We start from the raw sequence: 23778 nt of genomic DNA, 5'->3' as shown, positions 1-23778 counted from the left end.
AAAAACATTGAATTAAATGATGAAGATTGCCATACCTGACATAGATTGATTTTTTGGTAATACTGTCATTACAAATCAAATCATTAATCGTTCGATTTGTTCATTACATTTATGAAATTAGGGCACACGTAAATCATCTGGATCTGTGATATAATAACATACGATCCATATTTGTATCATCTGTGGTTTGATTGTAGATCGATGATCACAAAAAATAAGAACGCGTAATGGATTGAACAGTGAATCGCTTGAAAAAAGAGGTTGGATCGAAGCAATCAATTCATTGGTTATGGAATGAATTAACGTAAATAGATTTTGAAATACACTCTATGAAAGGACATGTGTCATGCTCTGGTTAATTTGGTAGAATAGGTTGTAGGGTAGGTAGTAGGTTGACACGTGGATTATATCTATGCCATATAATAGGTTACTATTGAAATGACGCATGAAAACACGGGTTTGTTTAAACAAAACAGTTTAATGATATGTTTTAGGTATTAAGTGAATGTAAATGTTAAAGTCATTTAGTTTATTGACCCGTGGAACCACGAATTCCGACTAAGAAACGTGTCGTTGATGTTACAAACATAAAGTTCGCTCAAAGTTGAACATTTATATTTATTTTTTTAATAATAATACTCCGTAATAATTATTAATAATAATTAATGCCTTTAAAAATTTAAAAAAAAAATAAAATTACAATTTAGGAGAGATTAATATTTCATTTTATAAAAGATTTTGTATTATTTTTTAATTAAATTAATATATAATAATGACATCATCAATATGAAAAGTAAAGAGTAATTTAGCTTAATGATGATATCATAATTTTAGAGATTTATTAGATTATATAGAATATAGATATAGATAGATATAGATATAGATATAGATATGGAGTAATAAAATAATAATAATAATAAATAATAAATATAATTTAATTTAAATATAAATATAAAATATAAATATAAAATATAAAATATATCATAAATAAAATAAAATAAAATATAAAATAATCAAAATTCAAAGAAATCAAAAAGAGACGTTACCGTTTTTTATTAACGCCACACACACACAGACACACTTGGCAGTTTCAAATTTCAATTTTCAAATCTTTTACCCCCCTTGCAACTGTCCGACACTCTCTCACTTCCCGACCCAGATTCAAACCCTAAAAAACTCACCGGAAAAATTAAGAACCCAAAAGATCCAAAATTCATGAACATGGAATCCAAACAACAACAACAACAACAAAAACAGCAAATTACGTCTTCCCCGTTACCAAATCAACAATCATCATCACTACTACTACTACAAGATATTTCTAATTTCAAAACCCCCAAACCACAACGTCTTTCTCAAACAAACCCTAGTTTTAACTTCGAAACCCCTTGTTCCCAATTCTTCTCTGCACTTCAACAAACACCTAAATCATCCTACTCTACGGTACGTCGAACTCCTCATCGATACTCACTTGCTGTGCGAAAACTTAAAGCTGTTGAACTCGAGCAATCCAAATCATCACGAAAGACTCAGACGGATAAAGACAAGTCATTCAAGTCCTTGGCTAACTCAATCACTGTTTGGCTCAATTTCTTACTTGAAAACCCTAGGTTTGAAAATATGATCAGTCAATTTACATGATATATTTTATATATTTATTTATTTATTTATATGCGTGTATATTCATTATTGAATTTGAAATTGAAATTGTAGTACTGGTTTTATAATTTTACCAAATATGTGTGGTATTTTCTTAAGTCATGATGTCTAGTTGCGAATTGCCAATTGCCAATGAATACATTATCGAATTATTGCATTATTCAGGCTTCAAACTAATCAGTTTTATACGAGATGTATAATTATAACATACCGACTATCAAATGACTATACTGGACTAAAGATGGTTGTATACCCTTACTTTCGTACTGCCTACCGAGTATTACATTTAGGGAAAATTACTAGTTTTCAGAGTTGTAATAAGTTTTAGTTGATTTTATATTTAAAAATTGAAATGAATGATAGGTCTTGTGGAGTTGAGGTATCAAGATTTACAGGTGAAGAGTCATCCGATGAGGCATCATCATCATCATCAGTGTTAATTTTGGGTGGAAAGAGAGATAGTGTGTCTCATGGTACAGTTGAGGTGGATCGAGAGTGGCGTGGGCCAAAACGTACCAAGGATACATTGTGGGTTCATAAGGGTGAAGTGGAAAACAACAAGTTTTCGTATTCTACTTATTCAAGTTTGAAGGTTTCGCTTGGGGATGTTTGTAGCTTGGATGACTTGAAAGAGAGAATGGCGGTTTACTTGAGTCTCACTAGTTGTAAGGAGATTTTTAATGTCATGACTCGTGTAACAAAGGTTTGTTTTCTTGTGACGTTATATTAGTTACATATTTGTATCTTCTTCTATTAAGGATAACAAATACTAACAAATCTTTGTTTGATGTGTCATGATGCAATGTATGTATTTAAAACTTCAGAATATCGATGAAGGAAGACTAAAAATGAAGGCTCATTGCCCAATAGTTACTGATGTCGGAATGAAAGAGAATGCTTTGAAGATCCTAATGAGTTATAACCCTGTTTGGTTAAGGATCGGGCTTTATATTATATTTGGTGGTGAATCTTTGTTGCCGAACTCGAACACGGACACAACTTGCGAGCAAGAATATGCTTTTCTGAAAGTGGTTGCTGAAAAGTTGTTCTTCTCGCATCCTGGGCTAGCAAAAGCCTACATTTACAATAAATTAGTTGATGGTTTGTACAGACCCGGTTATTATGAAAAACTAGGGAGTGTTATGTTGAAGAAATTTCTATTGCTAGTACTCATACTTGATAGAGCTAAATCACAGAGCAGTTTGCCTATTATTTACGGTATAGATGGACTTGATGGGGGTTCACCTTTATTGTTCACGTCTCGTGCTACCATCAAATCAAGTTGTCAAGTGATTTCTGGTAAATTTCATTTGAAGAATCTTTATTTACTATCCATCTCGTTACAGCTCTAGTTTTAATGTTCACAACTCAATGTTTAACCAACCCTTCAATTAATCAATGTGTAGATTTCTTATCGCCTGATGTTATGCATGGAGTCGGTAATCTTCTCACACAACTCACAATTATAGGATACATGGTTTCTTATCAGCAGGTATTATAAATTATTAATTAATCATTTTCACTGTTTAACTCATTTTTTTTAGTGGGTATCTTTCCAAAACTTATTGTTTGTGTGCTTGAGCATTGCAGAATCCTCTTGTTAAGTACGCGTTTAAGGTGACTGATCTTTTTAATGATCTGCGTGATGGAGTTGTTCTATGTAGAGTTATTCAACTCTTGCAACATGACCCCTCAATTCTTAAGGTTTTTTTTTTTTTTTTTTTTTTTTTTTTTTGAGTATTATTATTGTACAATGACACAGTAGTTGAGTTGATTGATGCTTTAATTAAACTTATATTTGTGGTATTCCTTGTTAAAAAAAAAAAAAAAAAAACAGAAAGTAGCTGTTCCATCAGATGACCAAAAGAAGAATTTGGTAAATTGTGAGATTTGTCTCAAGTATCTTAAGCAGATTGGAGTTGCGTTATGCGATGAAGATGGAACTGAGATAATTGCTGAAGATATTGTTAATGGAGATAAAGAGCTCATAATCTGTTTGCTATGGAACATCTTCATTCATTTACAGGTTGGTTTTGTTGAAATGTAATCTTATTATACTCTGATCAACATGTTATAATCACACAGAAGAATCTCAAGGACATTCCTATCCTATAGCAATTTCAGAAGAGTACTTACTTAGCTGGTGTATATAGCAACTGTTTTACTAGCAAATTATCATGAGATATATATATATATATATATATATATATATATATATATATATATATATGTATATATATATATATATATATATATATATATATATATATATATATATATATATATATATATGTATGTATGTATATGTATGTATGTATGTATGTATGTATATATATGTATGTATGTATGTATATATATATATGTATGTATGTATATATATATATATGGTTGTTTAATGCTTAATTAATTAATTCAGGTTTATATTTGCCATGCAGTTGCCACTTTTAGTCAATAACAAGCTTATATCTGATGAAATCGCCGTCATCCGTGGAACTGACGCGGTATGCAGTTTATTTATTTATTTATTATTTTTTATAATTATAATAATTATAATATGTAACATAATAATAATAAGTAACACAATAATAATAATAATAATTTTCAATTTAAATATGATCGATTGAACGTTCAAACTGTCATAGCTGAGGTAAATATTGGTCTAGGGAACATGCCGAAAACCTGTATTTTGCAAGAATGAGATACTGTTTTTTTTTTTTGTTGTTAAATATTATAAACGTAGAAAGAAACCATCATACATAGCAGCACTTGATCATATCGCCCATTGTTGCAAAACGTAGTCTCCTTTTTGCTTTATGGCAAGAACAGCGCTTTTGTTTCCAACTATAATGAATGAATGAAAATTACCATTACCATGATGATTAGCAGATGCTTCCAGGAACCACCTCAGGTCACTTGGAGATGCTTCTTGAATGGATAAAGGTCAAGTGTATTTGCTTAAGTTATTTTTTTTATCGTGTGAATTTTCATTCAGGATATTTATTTACTTACTTTTTGCTAACAGTTATTTGTTATTCTTTCTTCCCACTTATTATGCAGGCAATATGTAACAAGTATGATTTGAAGGTTGAGAATTTTGTTTCACTGGTAGACGGTAAAGCAATGTGGTGCTTGCTGGATTATTATTTTAGAAAACAACATTGTCATGCTACTTTTAGAGAGGTATGTGATCTTAGCTAGCTTATTAAAATCTTGTTATTATTATTTTTTTTAATATTTGGTTGTACACTGTCCCATGTATGTGAGCATATAGGATGTAAAGGAAATAAATGAAGTGTCGATCATGTCGGCTTCAGATTATGTGGATGCAGTGCACAATTTCTTGCTGTCACAAAAGCTGACATCACTGCTGGGGAATTTCCCAGAGGTATGCCTAGTTTTTTATTTTTTATATATACAGTTAAAAGTGGAAATATAAAGGAGTGTTTTTAGAAAACGTTTTTGGTTGTAATATTATATCTGCAATTTTAATTTTTAATTCAGGTTCTGCAAGTGAGTGACATACTTGAATATAAAGGAGCATGCAGTGACCGTGGTGTAATCATTCTGTTGGTTTTCCTCTCATCCCAACTAATTGTCAAGAAAAACTTGGTAAATTCAATATCATCTTCTTCTTCACAATTAATTTGAAATATAAGTTGTAGACAAGCCGGGCTGGGCTGGCTTTAACATGATCTAACACTGTTTTTTTTTTTTTTTTTGCTATACCAGCAACAGATAAATTTTCATAAGCTTTTTGGCCACACTCAAAACTCAGAAAGGAAATGTAGCCGGAGAGATCGGGTTGCTGGAGATCATGATTATGATTATGTACAACAAACAAGTCAGAAGAAACAGAGTGAAGGTTTCCACTACTTTCGTTTTTGTTTTGATCTGTTATATATCTTAAAATTATTTGCTTTTGGTTATTTGAATTGACCAAGATCTCGTTGATAGTTTATTATTTATTCTCTTATTATTATTATTATTATCATGTAGACAGCGGGAGAAGTTTTCAGGCTATCATGACTTGGTGGAAAGAAATGGCTCAGCATAACAGCAGCAAAGCTGATGTCAGCAAAGCTGATGTGAAGCTAGTGTTACAAAGCTTACCTGCCAAACATTCAAGTAACAAGCAACGAGGTATATATAATAGACCCTTGAGCATCCTTAAAAAATCTCTCTCATTTAGTAAAATTATGGCATCAGTTTTTGAAAATTTTGATGATAAAAGATGATTGATTTATAGCAAAAGTCATGCTGCATGTTAGTTTTTTTAGTAATAATATATGAATGATTATTACTCTGTATAATATAATTTTTTTTTTTTTTTTTTAGTTTGGTAAAGATGTTTACTGATTATTGATGTATTGTTGTTAGTTTCAGAAGAGAATGCAGCAGCAGCAGCAGCAGCAGCAATAATGATACAATCGAATTTCAGGAGATTTGTTGAACATCGGAAATATACAAGAACAAAGAAAGCTGTTTCTTTTCTGCAAATTGTTATCCGGGTATGGCTGATGGTAAAGAAGAACATATCAGCCATTCCAAATCTCAATGCAATCAAGATTCAAGAACCAGTATATGGTACTCTATTAGGATAACTTTATATTCTAAATATCTTGTAATCTCATTTGCATCTTGTTTATTTATTTATTTTTTTGTATTATTATTTTGCAGATGAAACTAACTCGTCAAAGAGATTATTCAAATATTTAGTTGACAGGCATGTTTTTGTGAAACTCAAACGTTCTGTAGTAATCATCCAACGTGCCATACGATATTGGATCACCACCACCCAAAAGCATCGAAATGACGCTGTCATTATGATCCAGAAATCTGTTCGTAGTTGGATACTGAGGAAAAGCTTTATGAATAAAAAACAAGCGGCAACAAAAATTCAAAGTCATCATCGTTGCCGGGTATTGAGAAAGCGTTTCTTGGATCAAAAACAAGCAGCAGCAACGATAATGATTCAAAGTTGTTATCATGGATGGGTAATGAGGAGATGTTTCTTGAGGCAGAAGCAAGCGGCAACCAACATTCAACGTCATTATCGTGGTCATATTTCAAGGAAGAGTAGTAGTTACTTGGCGGCGCAGAAGCAAGCAGCAGCAGCAGCAACAATAATTCAAAGTTACCACACAGCATTTGTTGTTAGGAAGAATTTCTTGAATCAGAAAAAAGCAGCTACAACAATTCAATGTCATTATCGCAGATGGTTGTTGGCACGAAACAGCTTGATGAAATTGAAACAAGCAGCAGCTTTGAAGCTACAAAAATTCTATCGGAAATATAAACACCACAAACTTGAAATTAAATCGGCAGTTACTATTCAATGTGCTTATCGACGTTATCTATGCTTCAAGGCGTTCAATTGCTATATGGATGCTGCAATTGTAATCCAGCGATTTGTGAGAAGAGGTTGTCTCGATAAACAGAAGCAGCTATTATTTGGTAAGTTCAATTTGTTTTCATCATTTTATATTTTATATATTTCTTATATCATCATCATGAAGTAATATAATATATATTAGAATAGAATGTTACTGATATTGAACATATTGAATCGTACCAAACAAAGGTGTGCCACGTCATCAAGAAGAAGGAGCAAGATCAGAACGTATCTCACTAGATGCTGATGCTGCTGAAACAAGAACAAAATCAGCAACTGTGATCCAAGCTACTGTTCGGGGATGGATTGCTAGGAGAAGAACTGCTCAAACAAGGCATCGTATTGCGGTGATCCAAGTGAGTAGTGTGACCTAAATAATAATAAAAACGTCTTTTCTTCTTCTTAACTCCATTATTCTGTCTGTCAACAAACAATGAAGACTACAAAACAAACTGAATATATTTGTGTTACATGCAGTCATACTGGAAAGGATATATTGAACGGAAACAACATTCTTCAAGGGAAAAGGTATCGGATATACGACTGAGAGTGCAAAAAGCTGCTGCTAATGTGGAAGATGGAATGCGAATTATAAACAGGCTCATTGCAGCTCTTTCAGAATTAAAAAACACAATTAGTGTCACTGAGATCCTTCATACTTGTGCAACTCTAGGTAACAAGTATTCCATTCCATTTCAATTTCATATTAAACATGATATTATTAGGTATGAATTTGAATTTTTTTATTTTAATTAATTAATATTGGTTATATATATATATATATATATATATATATATATATATATATATATATATATATATATATATATATATATATATATATATATATTGTTTGTTGTGGTGACAGAAATGGCTACAAGACACTCTGAAAAGTGTTGTGAGGAGCTAGTGGGTGCAGGGGCCATCAATACACTACTTGGACTAGTTAGTTCCATAAGTCGAAGCATTGCTGATCAAGAGGTTCTCAGACTCATACTTTCAACTTTAAGAAACATCACATGCCATCCTCATTTAACTCAAGCACTCATTCACACTCATGAATCTTGTCGAATAATTCTATGGGAGTTTATACGGTTTGTAAATACATGTTTCTTTTTTTTTTTTTTTTTTTTTTTTTTTTTTTTTTTGTAGCTTAACACGTTCATTTTACACCTCTCTCGCATCACTTGTTCTGATTATTTTTTTCTTTCTATTTTTGGGGTTGCAGAAACAAAGGAGACGTTTGCTTCATTGCAGCTGATATTCTACGAAATATATGTTCAATCAAGGAAGGTGTTAATAAGCTGCATGATTTACCTGGTTTAGTGAAAAGATTGCATAATCTTGTTGAACATCTTAAAAAGAAAGCAGGAAACAAAAGGTAGTGTATGTAGTATACTTGTCTCATCTATATATTGGTTACTCTGCCAGTACAAATAATTGTTATTATCACAATTTTCTTTTAGTTTCCCTATTCATTCAATAAACATTTAAAACATTTTTTATTTTTTTTTTAATATCCAGGAATCCACAGGCACAATCAATGAAAGCACATACAGACCGAAGAATGAAAGAAGCCATTCAAATCTTAAAACTGATAACCAATTCACAATCATCTGGAAACTGATAGCCAACAACTAACAGTTTAGATAGATTCCAACTTTTTTGGAAGCCTTGTCTGTTTTTAGATGTCACGAGGTCTTGTTTTCTTGCAAGCAATCTAATTTGATACACACACACTGTTGATCAAATGACTGAAGCTCTAATGTTTTGATTTCCTTTTTATTAATTTTGATGTTTTAAGATTTGATCATTGAATCATTCAATCTTTTTAACATTCAACACACTTTGTCTTCACTATTTTCATTTCATAAGATGATTGATTGATTGATAGCGGTAGCAGTTGAATGAATATTTTCATTGCATAAAACAGCTATAGCAACAAGTTCCATCAGCTGCAACGGGTTGGTTCAATATAAAAAAATCTCGAGTGTTAGCACCTCATATTAAATGCTGATCAGAACTTGGACATAGTGGCAAAGTTACGTTCTATGAAATACCATTTAAAAAAATTGGATCCACGTGTCTAGAGGTAATGAAGACTCCCGTTGTAACGAACTTGAGATGAAAATCAATGATCTGGACGTACTCATAGATTCTGGTAATGGTAATGCAGGTGTTAACGATATTAATTTGCGTAATAATTTTTCTCTTGAAAGGGACGAGCTGGTCAAGTTAAAAGACATCGATTCTTTACAAAAAGCTAGAATAAAATGGGACGTGGAGGGGGACGAAAATTACAAGTTCTTTCATTGTTCTCTCAAGCATAAACGTATTATTCAACACATTCAAGGTTTGATGGTCGATGGTACTTGGATTGAGGACCCGGCTATTATCAAACAAAAGTTTTATGATTTTTACCAATCTAAATTTGATGCTCTCAAGTCAGGCGCTGAGTTCACCCACATTGAACCTCATTACAAGCTTAATGCTGTTGAATCAAGTTTCCTTGAAAGAGACCTGGACGACACGGAAATTAAGAATGCAGTTTGGGATTGCGGGAGTTCTAAGGCCCCGGGGCCCGATCGAATCTGTTTTCGATTCATAAAAAAATTTTGGGATATTTTTCAAAGCGATATTTGCAGGGACATCCGTATTTTCTTCACATCTTGTATTATGCCAAGAGGGGCTAATTCGGCTTTCTTTTCTCTTATCCCGAAAGTGAGTAACCCGGTTCTCATTACCGACTTTAGGCCTATCTCTTTGGTGGGGTTTTTCTACAAGATTGTAACGAAGATTCTCACTAATCGTTTTTTACACGTCATTGATAAGATCATCAGTCCAGTTCAATCTGCGTTTATTTCAGGTCGTCAGATTCTTGATGGTCCTTTAATGCTTAGCGAGATAATGTCATGGTTTAAAAAGAAGAATAAAAAAATGCTTCTTTTTAAGGTGGATTTCGAAAAAGCGTATGATTCTGTAAATTGGGATTACTTACTTTTTATGCTTTCTTCGTTGGGGTTTGGTCATAAATGGTGCTCGTGGATTAGGGGTTGTCTTGATTCGGCTAAAACTTCTGTCCTCGTTAATGGTAGCCCGACTAGAGAGTTTACTATTAACCGAGGCTCGAGACAAGGCGATCCGCTAAGTCCTTTCCTCTTCATCATTGTTATGGAGGGATTACATTTAGCTTTTAACCGCGCGATGGAAAGCAATTACATCCGTGGTGTTAAAGTTGGTCACAATAATATCCACCTTTCTCATTTTCTTTATGCAGATGACGTTATTATATTGTCAGAATGGAGTACACAAGAGATGAATCGAATTCTCATCATTTTGAAAGTGTTCTTTTTGGTTTCAGGTTTAAAAATTAATGTCATTAAATCCCACGTTTTTGGTATTGGTGTCGAGGATTCGGAAGTCGTGACTCTCGCGGCTGCTGCAGGGACTCAGGTTGGTGTTTTCCCAACTAAGTACCTAGGTATTCCGATTGGATCTAATATGAACTTAACGGCTAATTGGGACTCGTTACTTGATAAGTTTCATACCAAGCTTTCCTCGTGGAAGGCATGTTTACTTTCATCGGGTGGAAGGTTAACCCTTATTAAATCCGTTTTGGGTAGCCTTGGCATTTATCTCTTGTCATTGTATAGATGTCCGGTTTCGGTTTTAAAGCATCTTGAATCTATCAGGGCGAGATTCTTTTGGGGCGGAAGTGACTACGCTAAAAAGATGTCTTGGGTTAAATGGGACAAAGTTATTACTTCGTTTGATAAAGGTGGCCTTAGTATGGGAAGTCTAAAGGCTTTTAACATTGCCTTGGTTAATAAATGGAGGTGGAGGTATTTATCCAATCCGGATGAGTATTGGGTTTCGATAATCAGATCTATACATGGTAACATTTTTGAGAAGTCTTCGGGTTCCTGTTCTAGTACATGGAATAATATTGTTGGTACATGTTCTAAAGCAATTAGTGATGGTCTTCTGCCTTCGAATTTATTTCGAATGGATATTGGTGATGGTAGAAATTCTCGATTTTGGCATGACCTTTGGTGTGGTAACTCTACTTTAGCGTGTCGGTACAATCGGTTATTTCACTTGGATGTTAACAAAGATGATATGATTGCTGATAAATGGGTTGATGGTGAATGGCAATGGGTGTGGAATAGACAGAATTTTGGAAATCGGAACGAACAATTGCTTACATTGCTTCGTGAGGATATTAGTTTCTGTTTTTTATCGGATCGAACTGATAGATGGTCCTGTTCAATTAATTCTGATGGTTTATACTCCGTTAAAGCAGCGAGGGAGGCTATTGATCGGGTGACGCTTTCATCTTCTAATTGTAAAACCATTTGGTACAAATTCGTCCCGAGGAAGGTTAACGTTTTCATTTGGCGGTTAAGGTTGGATTCTCTTCCCGTTCGGTGGAACCTCTCCGCGAAAGGTATAGAGATTCCCACTATTGTTTGTCCGGTTTGTAACAATGGGGTCGAGTCTCGAGATCATCTATTCTTTGAGTGTCATTTGGCTTCGGATCTATGGCACATGATTAAGATTTGGTTGGACTTGTTTATTTAACAACCCGTTCATATCGATTATAAACGAATTACAATAGTTGATTTCATTGCGAGGTATTTGACCTCTAAATGATACATTTTACAAACATTGCATTCGTTTTTAAAAGATAAACTTTCATTTCATCGAAAGTTGACAGGCATGCATACCATTTCATAATATCCAAACTTTAAATGACCTATTCTGTCATTTACTTTAATTATAATCTTTATTGAACTCAACGACTTGAATGCAACGTCTTTTGAAATATGCCATGAATGACTTCAAGTAATATCTTTAAAATGAGCAAATGCACAGCGGAAGATTTCTTTCAAACGTGAAAATAAACATGCTTTAAAGTGTCAACCAAAAGGTTGGTGAGTTCATTAATTTATCATAATCAATCATTTCCATAATTTTAATAGACCACAAGATTTTCATATCTATAAACAGAACCTCTCGTCTGCATAAAGATAAAATCATTCATATGAATTGAACACCTGGTAACCGACATTAACTTTAATGCATAGAATATCCCCAAATAGAACCTCTCGTTTGTATAATATTAATCTCGAAGTACTAAAGCCATTCATAACCTGAATGGGGGTTGTTAGGCCCAATAGATCTATCTTTAGGATTCACGTCAATTAGGAACAGAACCTCTCGTCTGCCTAATTCTTAGGTTACCAAGCTAAAAAGGGCGATATTCGGTTTAATAATCCAACCATAGAATGTTGTTTTGAGTACTTGTGTCTATTTCGTCAAACATTTATAAAAGCAGCGCATGTATTCTCAGTCCCAAAAATATATATTGTCAAAGCATTTAAAAAGGGAGTAATGAAACTCACGATACTGTATTTTGTAGTAAAAATACATATTACGGCATTGAACAAGTGTAGGGTTGGCCTCGGATTCACGAACCTATATCATTCATATATATATATATATATTAATACATATACTTGTAATTGACAAATATATATATTATTATTAGTGATATAATTTTTATATTAATAACTTATATTCATTTTATATAAAAATATTAAATATTGTTATGTTATAGGTAATATATATATATATATATATATATATATATATATATATATATATATATATATATATATATATATATATATATATATATATATATATATATATATATATATATATATATATATATAGTGGTAGGATCAAGAGGGAAGTAACCAATCGGGGGGAAGCGGGGGGAAGCAAAAACTTTTTTTTTTATTTTTTGAAAAAACTTTGTTCACGAACATTATAGATGAGATGAAAATATGAACATTTAGTAGATACACTTTGTGATAAATGTTTTTATTTTGGCGGGAAAACGCTCGAATAAGTAATATATAACAATTATCGTGTTTTTCGAGCGTATTTTGAGGTTTTAGCTATTGGGGTTTAGATATTAGGGTTTAGATATTAGGGTTTATAGGGTTTAGATATTAGGGTTTAGAAATTTAGGGTTTAGGGTTTAGATTTAGGGTTTAGATTTAGGATTTAGATTGAGTTTTTAACACGAACGGTTTAGAGTTTAGGGTTTAGGGTTTAGGGTTTGGTGTTTTGGGTTTATGGAATAAACCCAAAACACCAAACCCTAAACCCTAAACCCTAAACCCTAAACTCTAAATCGGGCTAAATTTTACTTCACAAAACATGAAAAAAACGTTCATATTCTTCACGAACAATATTATCTTGAATGTTATTTTTGTCGATCGTTTTTCCGCCTAAATAATAATATTCATCACGAAGTGTCTCTTCTAAATGTTCATATTTTAGTGTGATCTTGATGCCGAAAAAAAAAATTAAAAAAAATCGAAATTTTTTTTTTTGCTTCCCCCCGCTTCCCTCCGTTTGGTTACTTCCCCATTGATCCACATACATATTATTTGTTTGTTAAAACAGTACTTTAGTAATACTAAGAATAATATTTGAAATAATAATGGTGATGATACTAATTTTAATAAAAATGATAATGATATTAATAACAATAATATTAATAATAATAATAATAATAATAATTTTCATTATAATGACACTAATATTATTAATGATAATAATAATATTAGTAATAATAATACTATAACAATTCATATATATCAAACTTCATATCTATATGTTATATATTGAAAATAATAATATTGATTTTAATATTAATACTAATATTGATAATAATAATGAAAATAATAATAATATTATTAATATAACAACCTTTTTCTTTTAACTTGTAATTACATTTAATATATATTAATATCATAATTTGTCAATTAAATCGTAGTTACTAATTATATAATATATAATTGAATATTTATACACTATATATATATAAATTACGATATACATATATATAATATTTGTACATAGAATTCACACACACACACACACACACACACACACACACACACACACACACACACACACACACATATATATATATATATATATATATATAATATTCATAAACACGTCTTAAATACACGTGCAAGTTATTTATGTATTTAATTCTAATAATTAATATTCCAACTTATCGTATATATATATATTTATACATATGTCCATTTACAAATGGCTGTTCGTGAATTGAAGGTTACAATTCAATGACTAAATAAATGTATGAAATTATTTTAATTGTAAAACTTTGATTTACTTAACTTGTCGATATCCAATCATCTAAGTTACTTACACTCCACGTTCTTACTTTCACATTAAATAATATGAAAGCTTAAATAGTTATCTTATCAAGTCACGAGGAAAATATTGTAAAGCATGAATTGGAAATCAAACAGGAATCTCCATTAACTTTTGTCTAATTACTGTTAATTGACACATTTGTTCTTACTTGCAATCACTTTACCAATTATTCCGAATACCGTTAAAAGGAAAAGATTTCTCAAATCAATGTGGACCTCACAACCGAGACCCCTAATCATATCACAATGTATCTGATAATTCAATCATTTGATATTATCTTTTAATTTCCATCGATAAACATATATTGAAACAAATATGTTCATGTAAAGTATTATACATCTAATACTTTGTTAACGTTTTCAATTAATATAACTATATCTTATATATATATATATACATGTCTATACACATAAATGTTCGTGAATCGTCGAGCACAGTAAAAGGGTAATTGATTACATGAAAACAGTTCAAGGTTTTTGAGATTTCAACATTACAGACTTTGCTTATCATGTCAGAACATATAAAGATTAAGTTTAAATTTGGTCAAAAATTTTCGGGTTGTCACACTACCTACCCGTTAAAGAAATTTCGTCCCGAAATTTGATTGGGATGGTCATGGCTGACAATAAGTATGTTTTCATGACGCATACGAGCTGAAAGTTAGAGTTTTATCATCAGTGAGTAATATGGATAAAACAATTCATTTATGCGAAGATTACAAGTGAAGCTATCGCAAAAAGTGAAAATGAATAAATGTAGGTTTGACTTAACCGGTGACGTAGTCACGATTGATTTCCGGAATTCAAGGAATTTAGAAGAAAATCTTCGTAATAAGATTTAATTCTTCGGTAATTAAGGAAATTAGGATCCTCTTTGATTAAATGCAATGATCTGTCTTGATTGCTTTGTCGGATATCTCACTATAAATCCACCCCCTTCATTTTCCTTATTTCCACAACTCACACCTTCTATTCTTTCTCCCTCAACTCATACTTTAAAGCATTCGTCAATATGCTCCATCCAGTTCTGATTCTTGATATACTCCTAACTTTCATATCTGTCATTCTTCATTTTCATCTGCCACCGAAAGAATCTATTCACTTCTACTATACTCTTGATTTTATAGTGTTTTTAGTCCTCCTGTGTCTTTATATTGCTATATGCATTGATATATACGGTTTGTAATTTCTGGGTTGTTGTTGGGTTTTATATTTTTCCTTATATTTCGATGTCTCTGCTTGTGTATTTCTGTAATCATTAACATCCACAGTTAATGCTCTCTCCAATTTACTGTGATTTATACTCCCATTGATATTTTGAAGCTTCATGTTTTTGTTTTCTCTTCCCGACTTTAAATCAAGCAAATAATGGTCCAGAATTCGTAGGCATGAATTTCGGAATGAACATAATTAATGTTCTAAGAAGAAAATTGTAATGATACGATCTTAATTTGTCAAATTACTAGAATATTCGGAAAAATAGAACTATCAAGAAGATATGTTCTTAATATGTTTGGAGATGAGGTAGAATGTAAGAGTCGTGTAGCATGACACATGATGACGTTATGATCTGTGAATCATCACGTTCCATTTAGAAACTCAGCGTGACTTACTGTAATATAATCACGTTGATCAAGTGTCATTATATTATACTAACTCATGCTTCAGTTCCCAACACTACTTCAAAAACATTCATATTTTAAATTTGAATTTTTCAGAATTTAGAAACTAACACAATTTCTTTTATGATGTAACACAGATAGCGTGAATAGATAAATTATTTCAGATAAGAATAGTCATGAAAATATTTTCAGAAATATCGAGGATATTTATAATGAAAGATACGATGATATCTTAGAATTTCTAACATCAGTGGATGATGATGAAGATTTGTCCGTAAAGGTTTAGAGTCAGAAGCAAGGTATTCGATAATAACTTCAGCAGACACTGAATCATTTGGATTCTTTGAAGGTAGGTTTAGTCTTTGTAATTTGTCCACAGCCTCCATCATGGTTTGCTCAATCCGTTTTCCAGTTCCAAACCTTCTCTTTTTCTGAGCTTTGCCAACACATTATTCTTTATCATCAAACTTTTGACTGTTAAGTCGTTTACAGTTTTTGCTGCTTCATCAGCATTTCTTCCAATTTCAGAGAACTAGTTTGAGGTGTTTTTCAGAAACTTTACATTCAAAGTTTGTAAGTCTAGGAGATAGACATTATATGTATATATATAACTGTTAGCGTAGAAATACTGCGAGTTTCAAAATACTGATTGCTAATTCCCGGTAGTTGGTATGACAATTATTGTTACAAGATGTAGATGAGTACTTGATAGAGTTTCAATGAATGTAATGATTTTTCGAAAAATCAAAGATCAATGGAGTTGTTGATAAGTTTACTGCTAATCCGGTGAAATATAAACGGTTCTCCGTTAACGATAATGAAGGACAAACTTATATTTCAAAGTTATAATAAGGTTTATTCGAATGAAAGATCGATGTTGATTTGCTGGAGATGTGACAAAACTGACTACTTTGAAAAGAGATTGAAAAGTTATTTTTGCTAATAAATGCCAAAGAGTCTGACACAGATATGTGTTAAACTTATGACTTTAGTTTCGAGAGTTTTTCAGGAGCAAGACTGGGGGTAACCTGTGGTTGGATCATCATTTCGATTGTTCATTATTTGAAGTGTCTTCAGGAATTTCGAAGGGTTTGGAATACAGATTGTAATCGTTAATATACCTATGATGTTGGATGATACAAATATTTTTCTGGGTTTATGAATAGTAGTGATGTTCTATCACAGTTTTGAAGTCAAAGTATAGCTTTGAAAGCTGTAGAGATTTAAGATTGATGTCTTCTGTTGAGCCATGACTTGAATTCTGATTAGAATATGAAATTGAATTTGGATGATAAAGGTTGTTTTAATTTCTATTAAAGAATGTATATTGTTGTGAAAGTAGTGAGTATAGTTGATAATTTGCTGAATCAGAATCAAAGAATGTAACATATTAATTGTGAATTTATATATCTTTTGGATATTACCTACCCGTTAAAAGTTTCACAAGTAATATTTTGTACCGGGAAATTTTATTATAGTCTTTATGAAAATATCTGTATATTTTTCTTCAGATGTAATACAGTTTTAATGAGTTAATATTAAATTAAACTCATTTGATTTTCGGCTGGAACTAGAAATGAGTAATCTCTAAATCTTGAGAAATTTCACAATCTTCATGGATTATTTCTTCAACGTAAATGAAATTATGAATCAATACTTCATTATTCATTTTTATTGATATTTCCCCGGTGAATGATATTGGTGTTCCTGGGATTCTTGTGAATTTCACAAGGTACGAATGATGTTTCTAGAAAGTTTCGAGTACAACGAAGATGAAAGTGTAAAATCAAACATGTAATTGATTAATACACTTGATTTATTAAGAATTGGAATTCATTGAGTTTGGAACAGAGATTGTAGTTAACAATGGTTAAGTCGTTAACGAACGATGTACATCATAGCATACTAGTAATATGAATTTGAATTAACCGAGTAGTATCTACCCTTTTTCAATTCACACATAATAGCTTAGTACGAAAAGATATATTATGGTTTCAAAATTTATATATATAAAATATACATATAAATTCTACAGTGACAATGAGTTAATACTTCATAACTCATTGATACAATATACGCGTTGTTGATTAGTGATGATGTTTGTGGTAATTATGGATCTGGTTGAACTTGTGATGTTATAGGTGTTGCTGGTGATGATGTTTGTGGTGATTATAGATCTGGTTGAACTTGTGATGTTATAGGTGTTGCTGGTGCTGACGATACTGACGGCACTGATGGTGCTGATAATGCTGACGGTACTGTTGATGCTGCTGGTAAAACAAGTCTAGCTTGTAAATCGTGCACCATTCCAGTCAGGGTTTCATTTCATTATTTCGCTCACTCATCTAGTTTACAATTAGAACTAGAATAAATAATCTCTAAAACCTTTAGAAACTACATATTCTCTGCAGAATATTTCCTCGATGAAGTTACGAATCAATACTTCATCGTTTGTTGTTGTTGGTACTCCTTGGTATTTATGGTGCGTATGATGTTGATGTTCGATGTACAGATTGTGATGTTGAGGTGTGGGATGCGTATGTTGTTGTTGGTGGTGGTAATGGTACCGTTGGTGTTGATGATGGTGGTGCTGTTGATACCGGTGTTACTGCTGGTGCTTGTAACCTTTGCACCATATTCTCTAAAGCCACTACCCGAGCGCGAAGCTCGTTGACATCTTCTATTACACCAGGGTGATTGTCGGTTCGGACGAGTGGATGAATAAGATCTAGAATTTGAGATAGTATATAATCATGATGAGATACTCTGGAAATGAGAGAGAAAATGGTGTCTCGAACAGGTTCGCTGGTGAGTGCTTCAGGTTCATCGCCAAGAGGGAAATGTGGTGGATGGAAGGGATCACCTTCTTCTTGTTTCCAATGATTGAGGAGGCTACAAACCCATCCCCAATTCATCCAGAATAGATGATGGCTGATTGGTTGATCCATTCCGGTCACACTGCTTTCGGAGTTCGAGTGAAACTCCATATCGGAATCCGAGGAAATTGAACTAGTGTCGAGTTCCATTTCATACGACTGAATAAAGAATTTTTCGATATGAAATGATTTCCGGCTATCGGATGGTATTCTAATTACATAGAATATCTATATAAATAGAGTAAAAAAAATTTCGTAGATTACGGAGGAATTTACGGAATATGTCAGGCAAAGTTTACAGCAACAGATACGCTAAGATATGATTTAGCAGATACGCTAAGATATGAATTTTGTCTATACATTATTCATGCAATCAATGCAGTAAGATGTGTCTAGACTAAGAATGATAAGCAGGTAATTTCCGACAAGAATGATAAGCAGAACTTTTTGACATGCAGCTAAGGTCGAAGTTCAGACTCACTAATGCATCTTATCAACTATCAGTTAGACACACTAATGCAAGACCTGGTTCGCTAAGACCACCGCTCTGATACTAACTTTAACAACCCGTTCATATCGATTATAAATGAATTACAATAGTTGATTTCATTGCGAGGTATTTGACCTCTAAATGATACATTTTACAAACATTGCATTCATTTTTAAAAGATAAACTTTCATTTCATCGAAAGTTGACAGGCATGCATACCATTTCATAATATCCAAACTTTAAATGACCTATTCTGTCATTTACTTTAATTATAATCTTTATTGAACTCAACGACTTAAATACAACGTCTTTTGAAATATGCCATGAATGACTTCAAGTAATATCTTTAAAATGAGCAAATGCACAGCGGAAGATTTCTTTCAAACGTGAGAATAAACATGCTTTAAAGTGTCAACCAAAAGGTTGGTGAGTTCATTAGTTTATCATAATCAATCATTTCCATAAGTTTAATAGACCACAAGATTTTCATATTTATAAACAGAACCTCTCGTCTGCATAAAGATAAAATCATTCATATGAATTGAACACCTGGTAACCGATATTAACTTTAATGCATAGAATATCCCCAAATAGAACCTCTCGTCTGTATAATATTAATCTCGAAGTACTAAATCCATTCATAACCTGAATAGAGGTTGTTAGGCCCAATAGATCTATCTTTAGGATTCACGTCAATTAGGAACAGAACCTCTCGTCTGCCTAATTCTTAAGTTACCAAGCTAAAAAGGGCGATATTCGGTTTAATAATCCAACCATAGAATGTTGTTTTGAGTAATTGTGTCTATTTCGTCAAACATTTATAAAAGCAGCGCATGTATTCTCAGTCCCAAAAATATATATTGCAAAAGCATTTAAAAAGGGAGTAATGAAACTCACGATACTGTATTTTGTAGTAAAAATACATATGACGGCATTGAACAAGTGTAGGGTTGGCCTCGGATTCACGAACCTATATCATTCATATATATATATATATATATATATATATATATATATATATATATATATATATATATATATATATATATATATATATATATATATATATATATATATATATATATATATATATATATATTAATACATATACTTGTAATTGACAAATATATATATTATTATTAGTGATATAATTTTTATATTAATAACTTATATTCATTTTATATAAAAATATTAAATTTTGTTATGTTATAGGTAATAAATATATTTAGATATAAATATAAATATATATATATATATATATATATATATATATATATATATACACACACATATTATTTGTTTGTTAAAACAGTACTTTAGTAATACTAAGAATAATATTTGAAATAATAATGGTGATGATACTAATTTTAATAAAAATGATAATGATATTAATAACAACAACAATAATAATAATAATAATAATAATAATAATAATAATAATAATAATAATAATAATAATAATAATAATAATAATAATAATAATAATAATAATAATAATATTCATTATAATGACACTAATATTATTAATGATAATAATAATATTAGTAATAATAATACTATAACAATTCATATATATCAAACTTCATATCTATATGTTATATATTGAAAATAATAATATTAATAATATTGATTTTAATATTAATACTAATATTGATAATAATAATAATGAAAATAATAATAATATTATTAATATAACAACCTTTTTCTTTTAACTTGTAATTACATTTAATATATATAAATATCATAATTTATCAATTAAATCGTAGTTACTAATTATATAATATATAATTGAATATTTATACACTATATATATAAATTACGATATACATATATATAATATTTATACATAGAATTCATATATATATATATATATATATATATATATATATATATATATATATATATATATATATATATATATATATATATATATATATATATAATATTCATAAACACGTCTTAAATACACGTGCAAGTTATTTAAGTATTTAATTCTAATAATTAATATTCTAACTTATCGTATATATATATATATATATATATATATATATATATATATATATATATATTTATACATATGTCCATTTACAAATGGCTGTTCGTGAATTGAAGGTTACAATTCAACGACTAAATAAATGTATGAAATTATTTTAATTGTAAAACGTTGATTTACTTAACTTGTCGATATCCAATCATCTAAGTTATTTACACTCCACGTTCTTACTTTCACATTAAATAATATGAAAGCTTAAATAGTTATCTTATCAAGTCACGAGGAAAAAATTGTAAAGCATGAATTGGAAATCAAACAGGAATCTCCATTAACTTTTGTCTAGTTACTGTTAATTGACACATTTGTTCTTACTTGCAATCACTTTACCAATTATTCCGAATACCGTTAAAAGGAAAAGATTTCTTAAATCAATGTGGACCTCACAACCGAGACCCCTAATCATATCACAATGTATCTGATAATTCAATCATTTGATATTATCTTTTAATTTTCATCGATAAACATATATTGAAACAAATATGTTCATTTAAGTATTATACATCTAATACTTTGTTAACGTTTTCAATTAATATAACTATATCTTATATATATATATATATATATATATATATATATATATATATATATATATATATATATATATATACATGTCTATACACATAAATGTTCGTGAATCGTCGAGCACAGTAAAAGGGTAATTGATTACATGAACACAGTTCAAGGTTTTTGAGATTTCAACATTACAGACTTTGCTTATCGTGTCAGAATATATAAAGATTAAGTTAAAATTTGGTTGAAAATTTCCGGGTTGTCGCAGGTTATTCCTGCGTTCTATTCTTGGGACACGTTTATTATTTGGCTTGAGGGTGTCCGTCTCTCACAAAAGAAGAAGGATCAGATCGTGGTTATTGTGGTTACTTTTTTGTGGGCTATTTGGCGGTATTGTAATGGAGTTGTTTTTAATGATTCGTTTTGTAACATTAGCAATCTTTTTGATGTAATTAGATTTCTTTCCTTTCGTTGGTTAAAACATAGAGGTCATCTAGTTTCAAATTGGTACTTATGGCTTTCTATGCCGTCGTAATTCTCCTTTAGCGTCTTGCTAGGGAGAGTTTTATTTATATATCTTTGTGTGGCCATAAAAAAAAAGCACCTCATATTCCTCGTAACAAGCAGAAATCCAATTTACATGACTGGCCATTGTCACTGTTTAGGAACTAGTTATTTCTCCAACCCTGTTATTATCATTATCGTTATTATTAATTAATATTATCAATTATCAATCATCAATCAATTATCAATATCAATTTAAACAACTAAAAATTCATAATAATCAATTATCCGAATCGTGATCTAATAGTTCAATGATAACATACATTAGTCCACTTGTAATTATGACACAAACAAATTGTTTCAAAGAAAATAAAATTAAACTATATAATCAACAAACATAATTCACAATAAAATTAGGGTCACTGTACAAAATCACATAGAAAGATTTAATGTCTATTAGTTATCCTTGATTGAAATGCAAACAATAGAGACTTGTAGTCATGGAAAAAAAGTACAGTGACTAGAGTAATTGTTGATAAAAATAACAAAGATTCTTGATCCTATGTCTCTTTTTCTTTTTAAACCAAATTAAGAGTAAATTAGTCAATTTGCGTAAAAAGAAGGTGTAAATGAGCAAAAAAACTACTGTGAAATCACCTCTCAAAATAAATAAATAAAATAACGTTCCTAAACAAAGTGTAATTATTATAAATATTAAATTAAATTAAATATTATTTGAATTGAAACTCAAAAGATCCTGTACATCTCTCTGATCTTTCAATTTTATTTTATTTTACTAGTGAAATGACCCGTAGAACTACGAGTTTGTTTAAACGAAACAGTTTAATGATATGTTTTAGGTATTAAGTGAACGTAAATGCTAAAGTTATTTAGTTTAATGACCTGTGAAACCATATTGATCAATCCTAAATCAATTTATCACTTAATTAAGGATTGAGTGCAATAATAAGATGAAAGATGGGATGTTTGATGATTATTTTGGGCACCGATGATCGTCTTTCACTTTAACAATCAAGTGATCAACCACCCCGACCCGGTCTTGATTGTCAATTAGCATAATTCACCTTAGCACAATGTTGAAATCCCTTGGGCAAAATCACAAGTGAAAATCACAAAGGCTAGAGCAAATGGCAGAGAATCAACAACCTATAAATGAGAGGCCATGCTCTCTATTTATAGTATTCGAAATATCCGCGGTCTGTGGATTGCTTAACTATCCGCGAAAACTTAGCGGATTAAACCGCAGTCTTTTATTAAGGCGGAAACATAACCGCTATACTTATTTTCAGCGGATATTCCACACCTTTTTATTATAGTTCGCGTAACTTCTGCTTTTGACCCTTAGCCAATAAAATATACATATACAATGCTATGTATATGATCAAG

The 23778-nt window shown here is 30.9% G+C and overlaps 1 protein-coding gene across 1 annotated transcript; it reads left to right on the top strand.

The window, feature by feature from the left end:
• Window positions 1-1221: 1221 nt before the first annotated feature.
• On the top strand, window positions 1222-8812 carry LOC139898788 (uncharacterized). Its single transcript, XM_071881565.1, has 20 exons — window positions 1222-1610; window positions 2023-2362; window positions 2484-2958; window positions 3066-3151; window positions 3250-3363; window positions 3497-3685; window positions 4095-4160; window positions 4543-4599; window positions 4717-4839; window positions 4931-5044; window positions 5161-5268; window positions 5389-5521; window positions 5656-5799; window positions 6037-6243; window positions 6337-7113; window positions 7241-7407; window positions 7529-7724; window positions 7920-8145; window positions 8280-8432; window positions 8576-8812. The coding sequence occupies exons 1-20, from the start codon at window positions 1222-1224 to the stop codon at window positions 8676-8678; spliced, it is 4167 nt and encodes a 1388-aa protein (XP_071737666.1). The 3' UTR covers window positions 8679-8812.
• The last annotated feature ends 14966 nt before the right edge of the window (window positions 8813-23778 follow it).

The sequence above is a fragment of the Rutidosis leptorrhynchoides genome, chromosome 1 (genome assembly GCF_046630445.1).
Source record: "Rutidosis leptorrhynchoides isolate AG116_Rl617_1_P2 chromosome 1, CSIRO_AGI_Rlap_v1, whole genome shotgun sequence".
Classification (NCBI taxonomy): domain Eukaryota; kingdom Viridiplantae; phylum Streptophyta; class Magnoliopsida; order Asterales; family Asteraceae; genus Rutidosis; species Rutidosis leptorrhynchoides.
The sequence above is the reverse complement of the archived record's forward strand: the minus strand, read 5'-3'. Positions and strand labels throughout refer to the sequence as shown.

Coding starts and splice junctions, on each gene's coding strand:
- LOC139898788 (XM_071881565.1), top strand. CDS start 1,222: ATGGAATCCAAACAACAACAACAACAACAAAAACAGCAAATTACGTCT. Junction 2,363..2,483: donor TCATGACTCGTGTAACAAAG/GTTTGTTTTCTT, acceptor TTAAAACTTCAG/AATATCGATGAAGGAAGACT. Junction 3,364..3,496: donor ATGACCCCTCAATTCTTAAG/GTTTTTTTTTTT, acceptor AAAAAAAAACAG/AAAGTAGCTGTTCCATCAGA.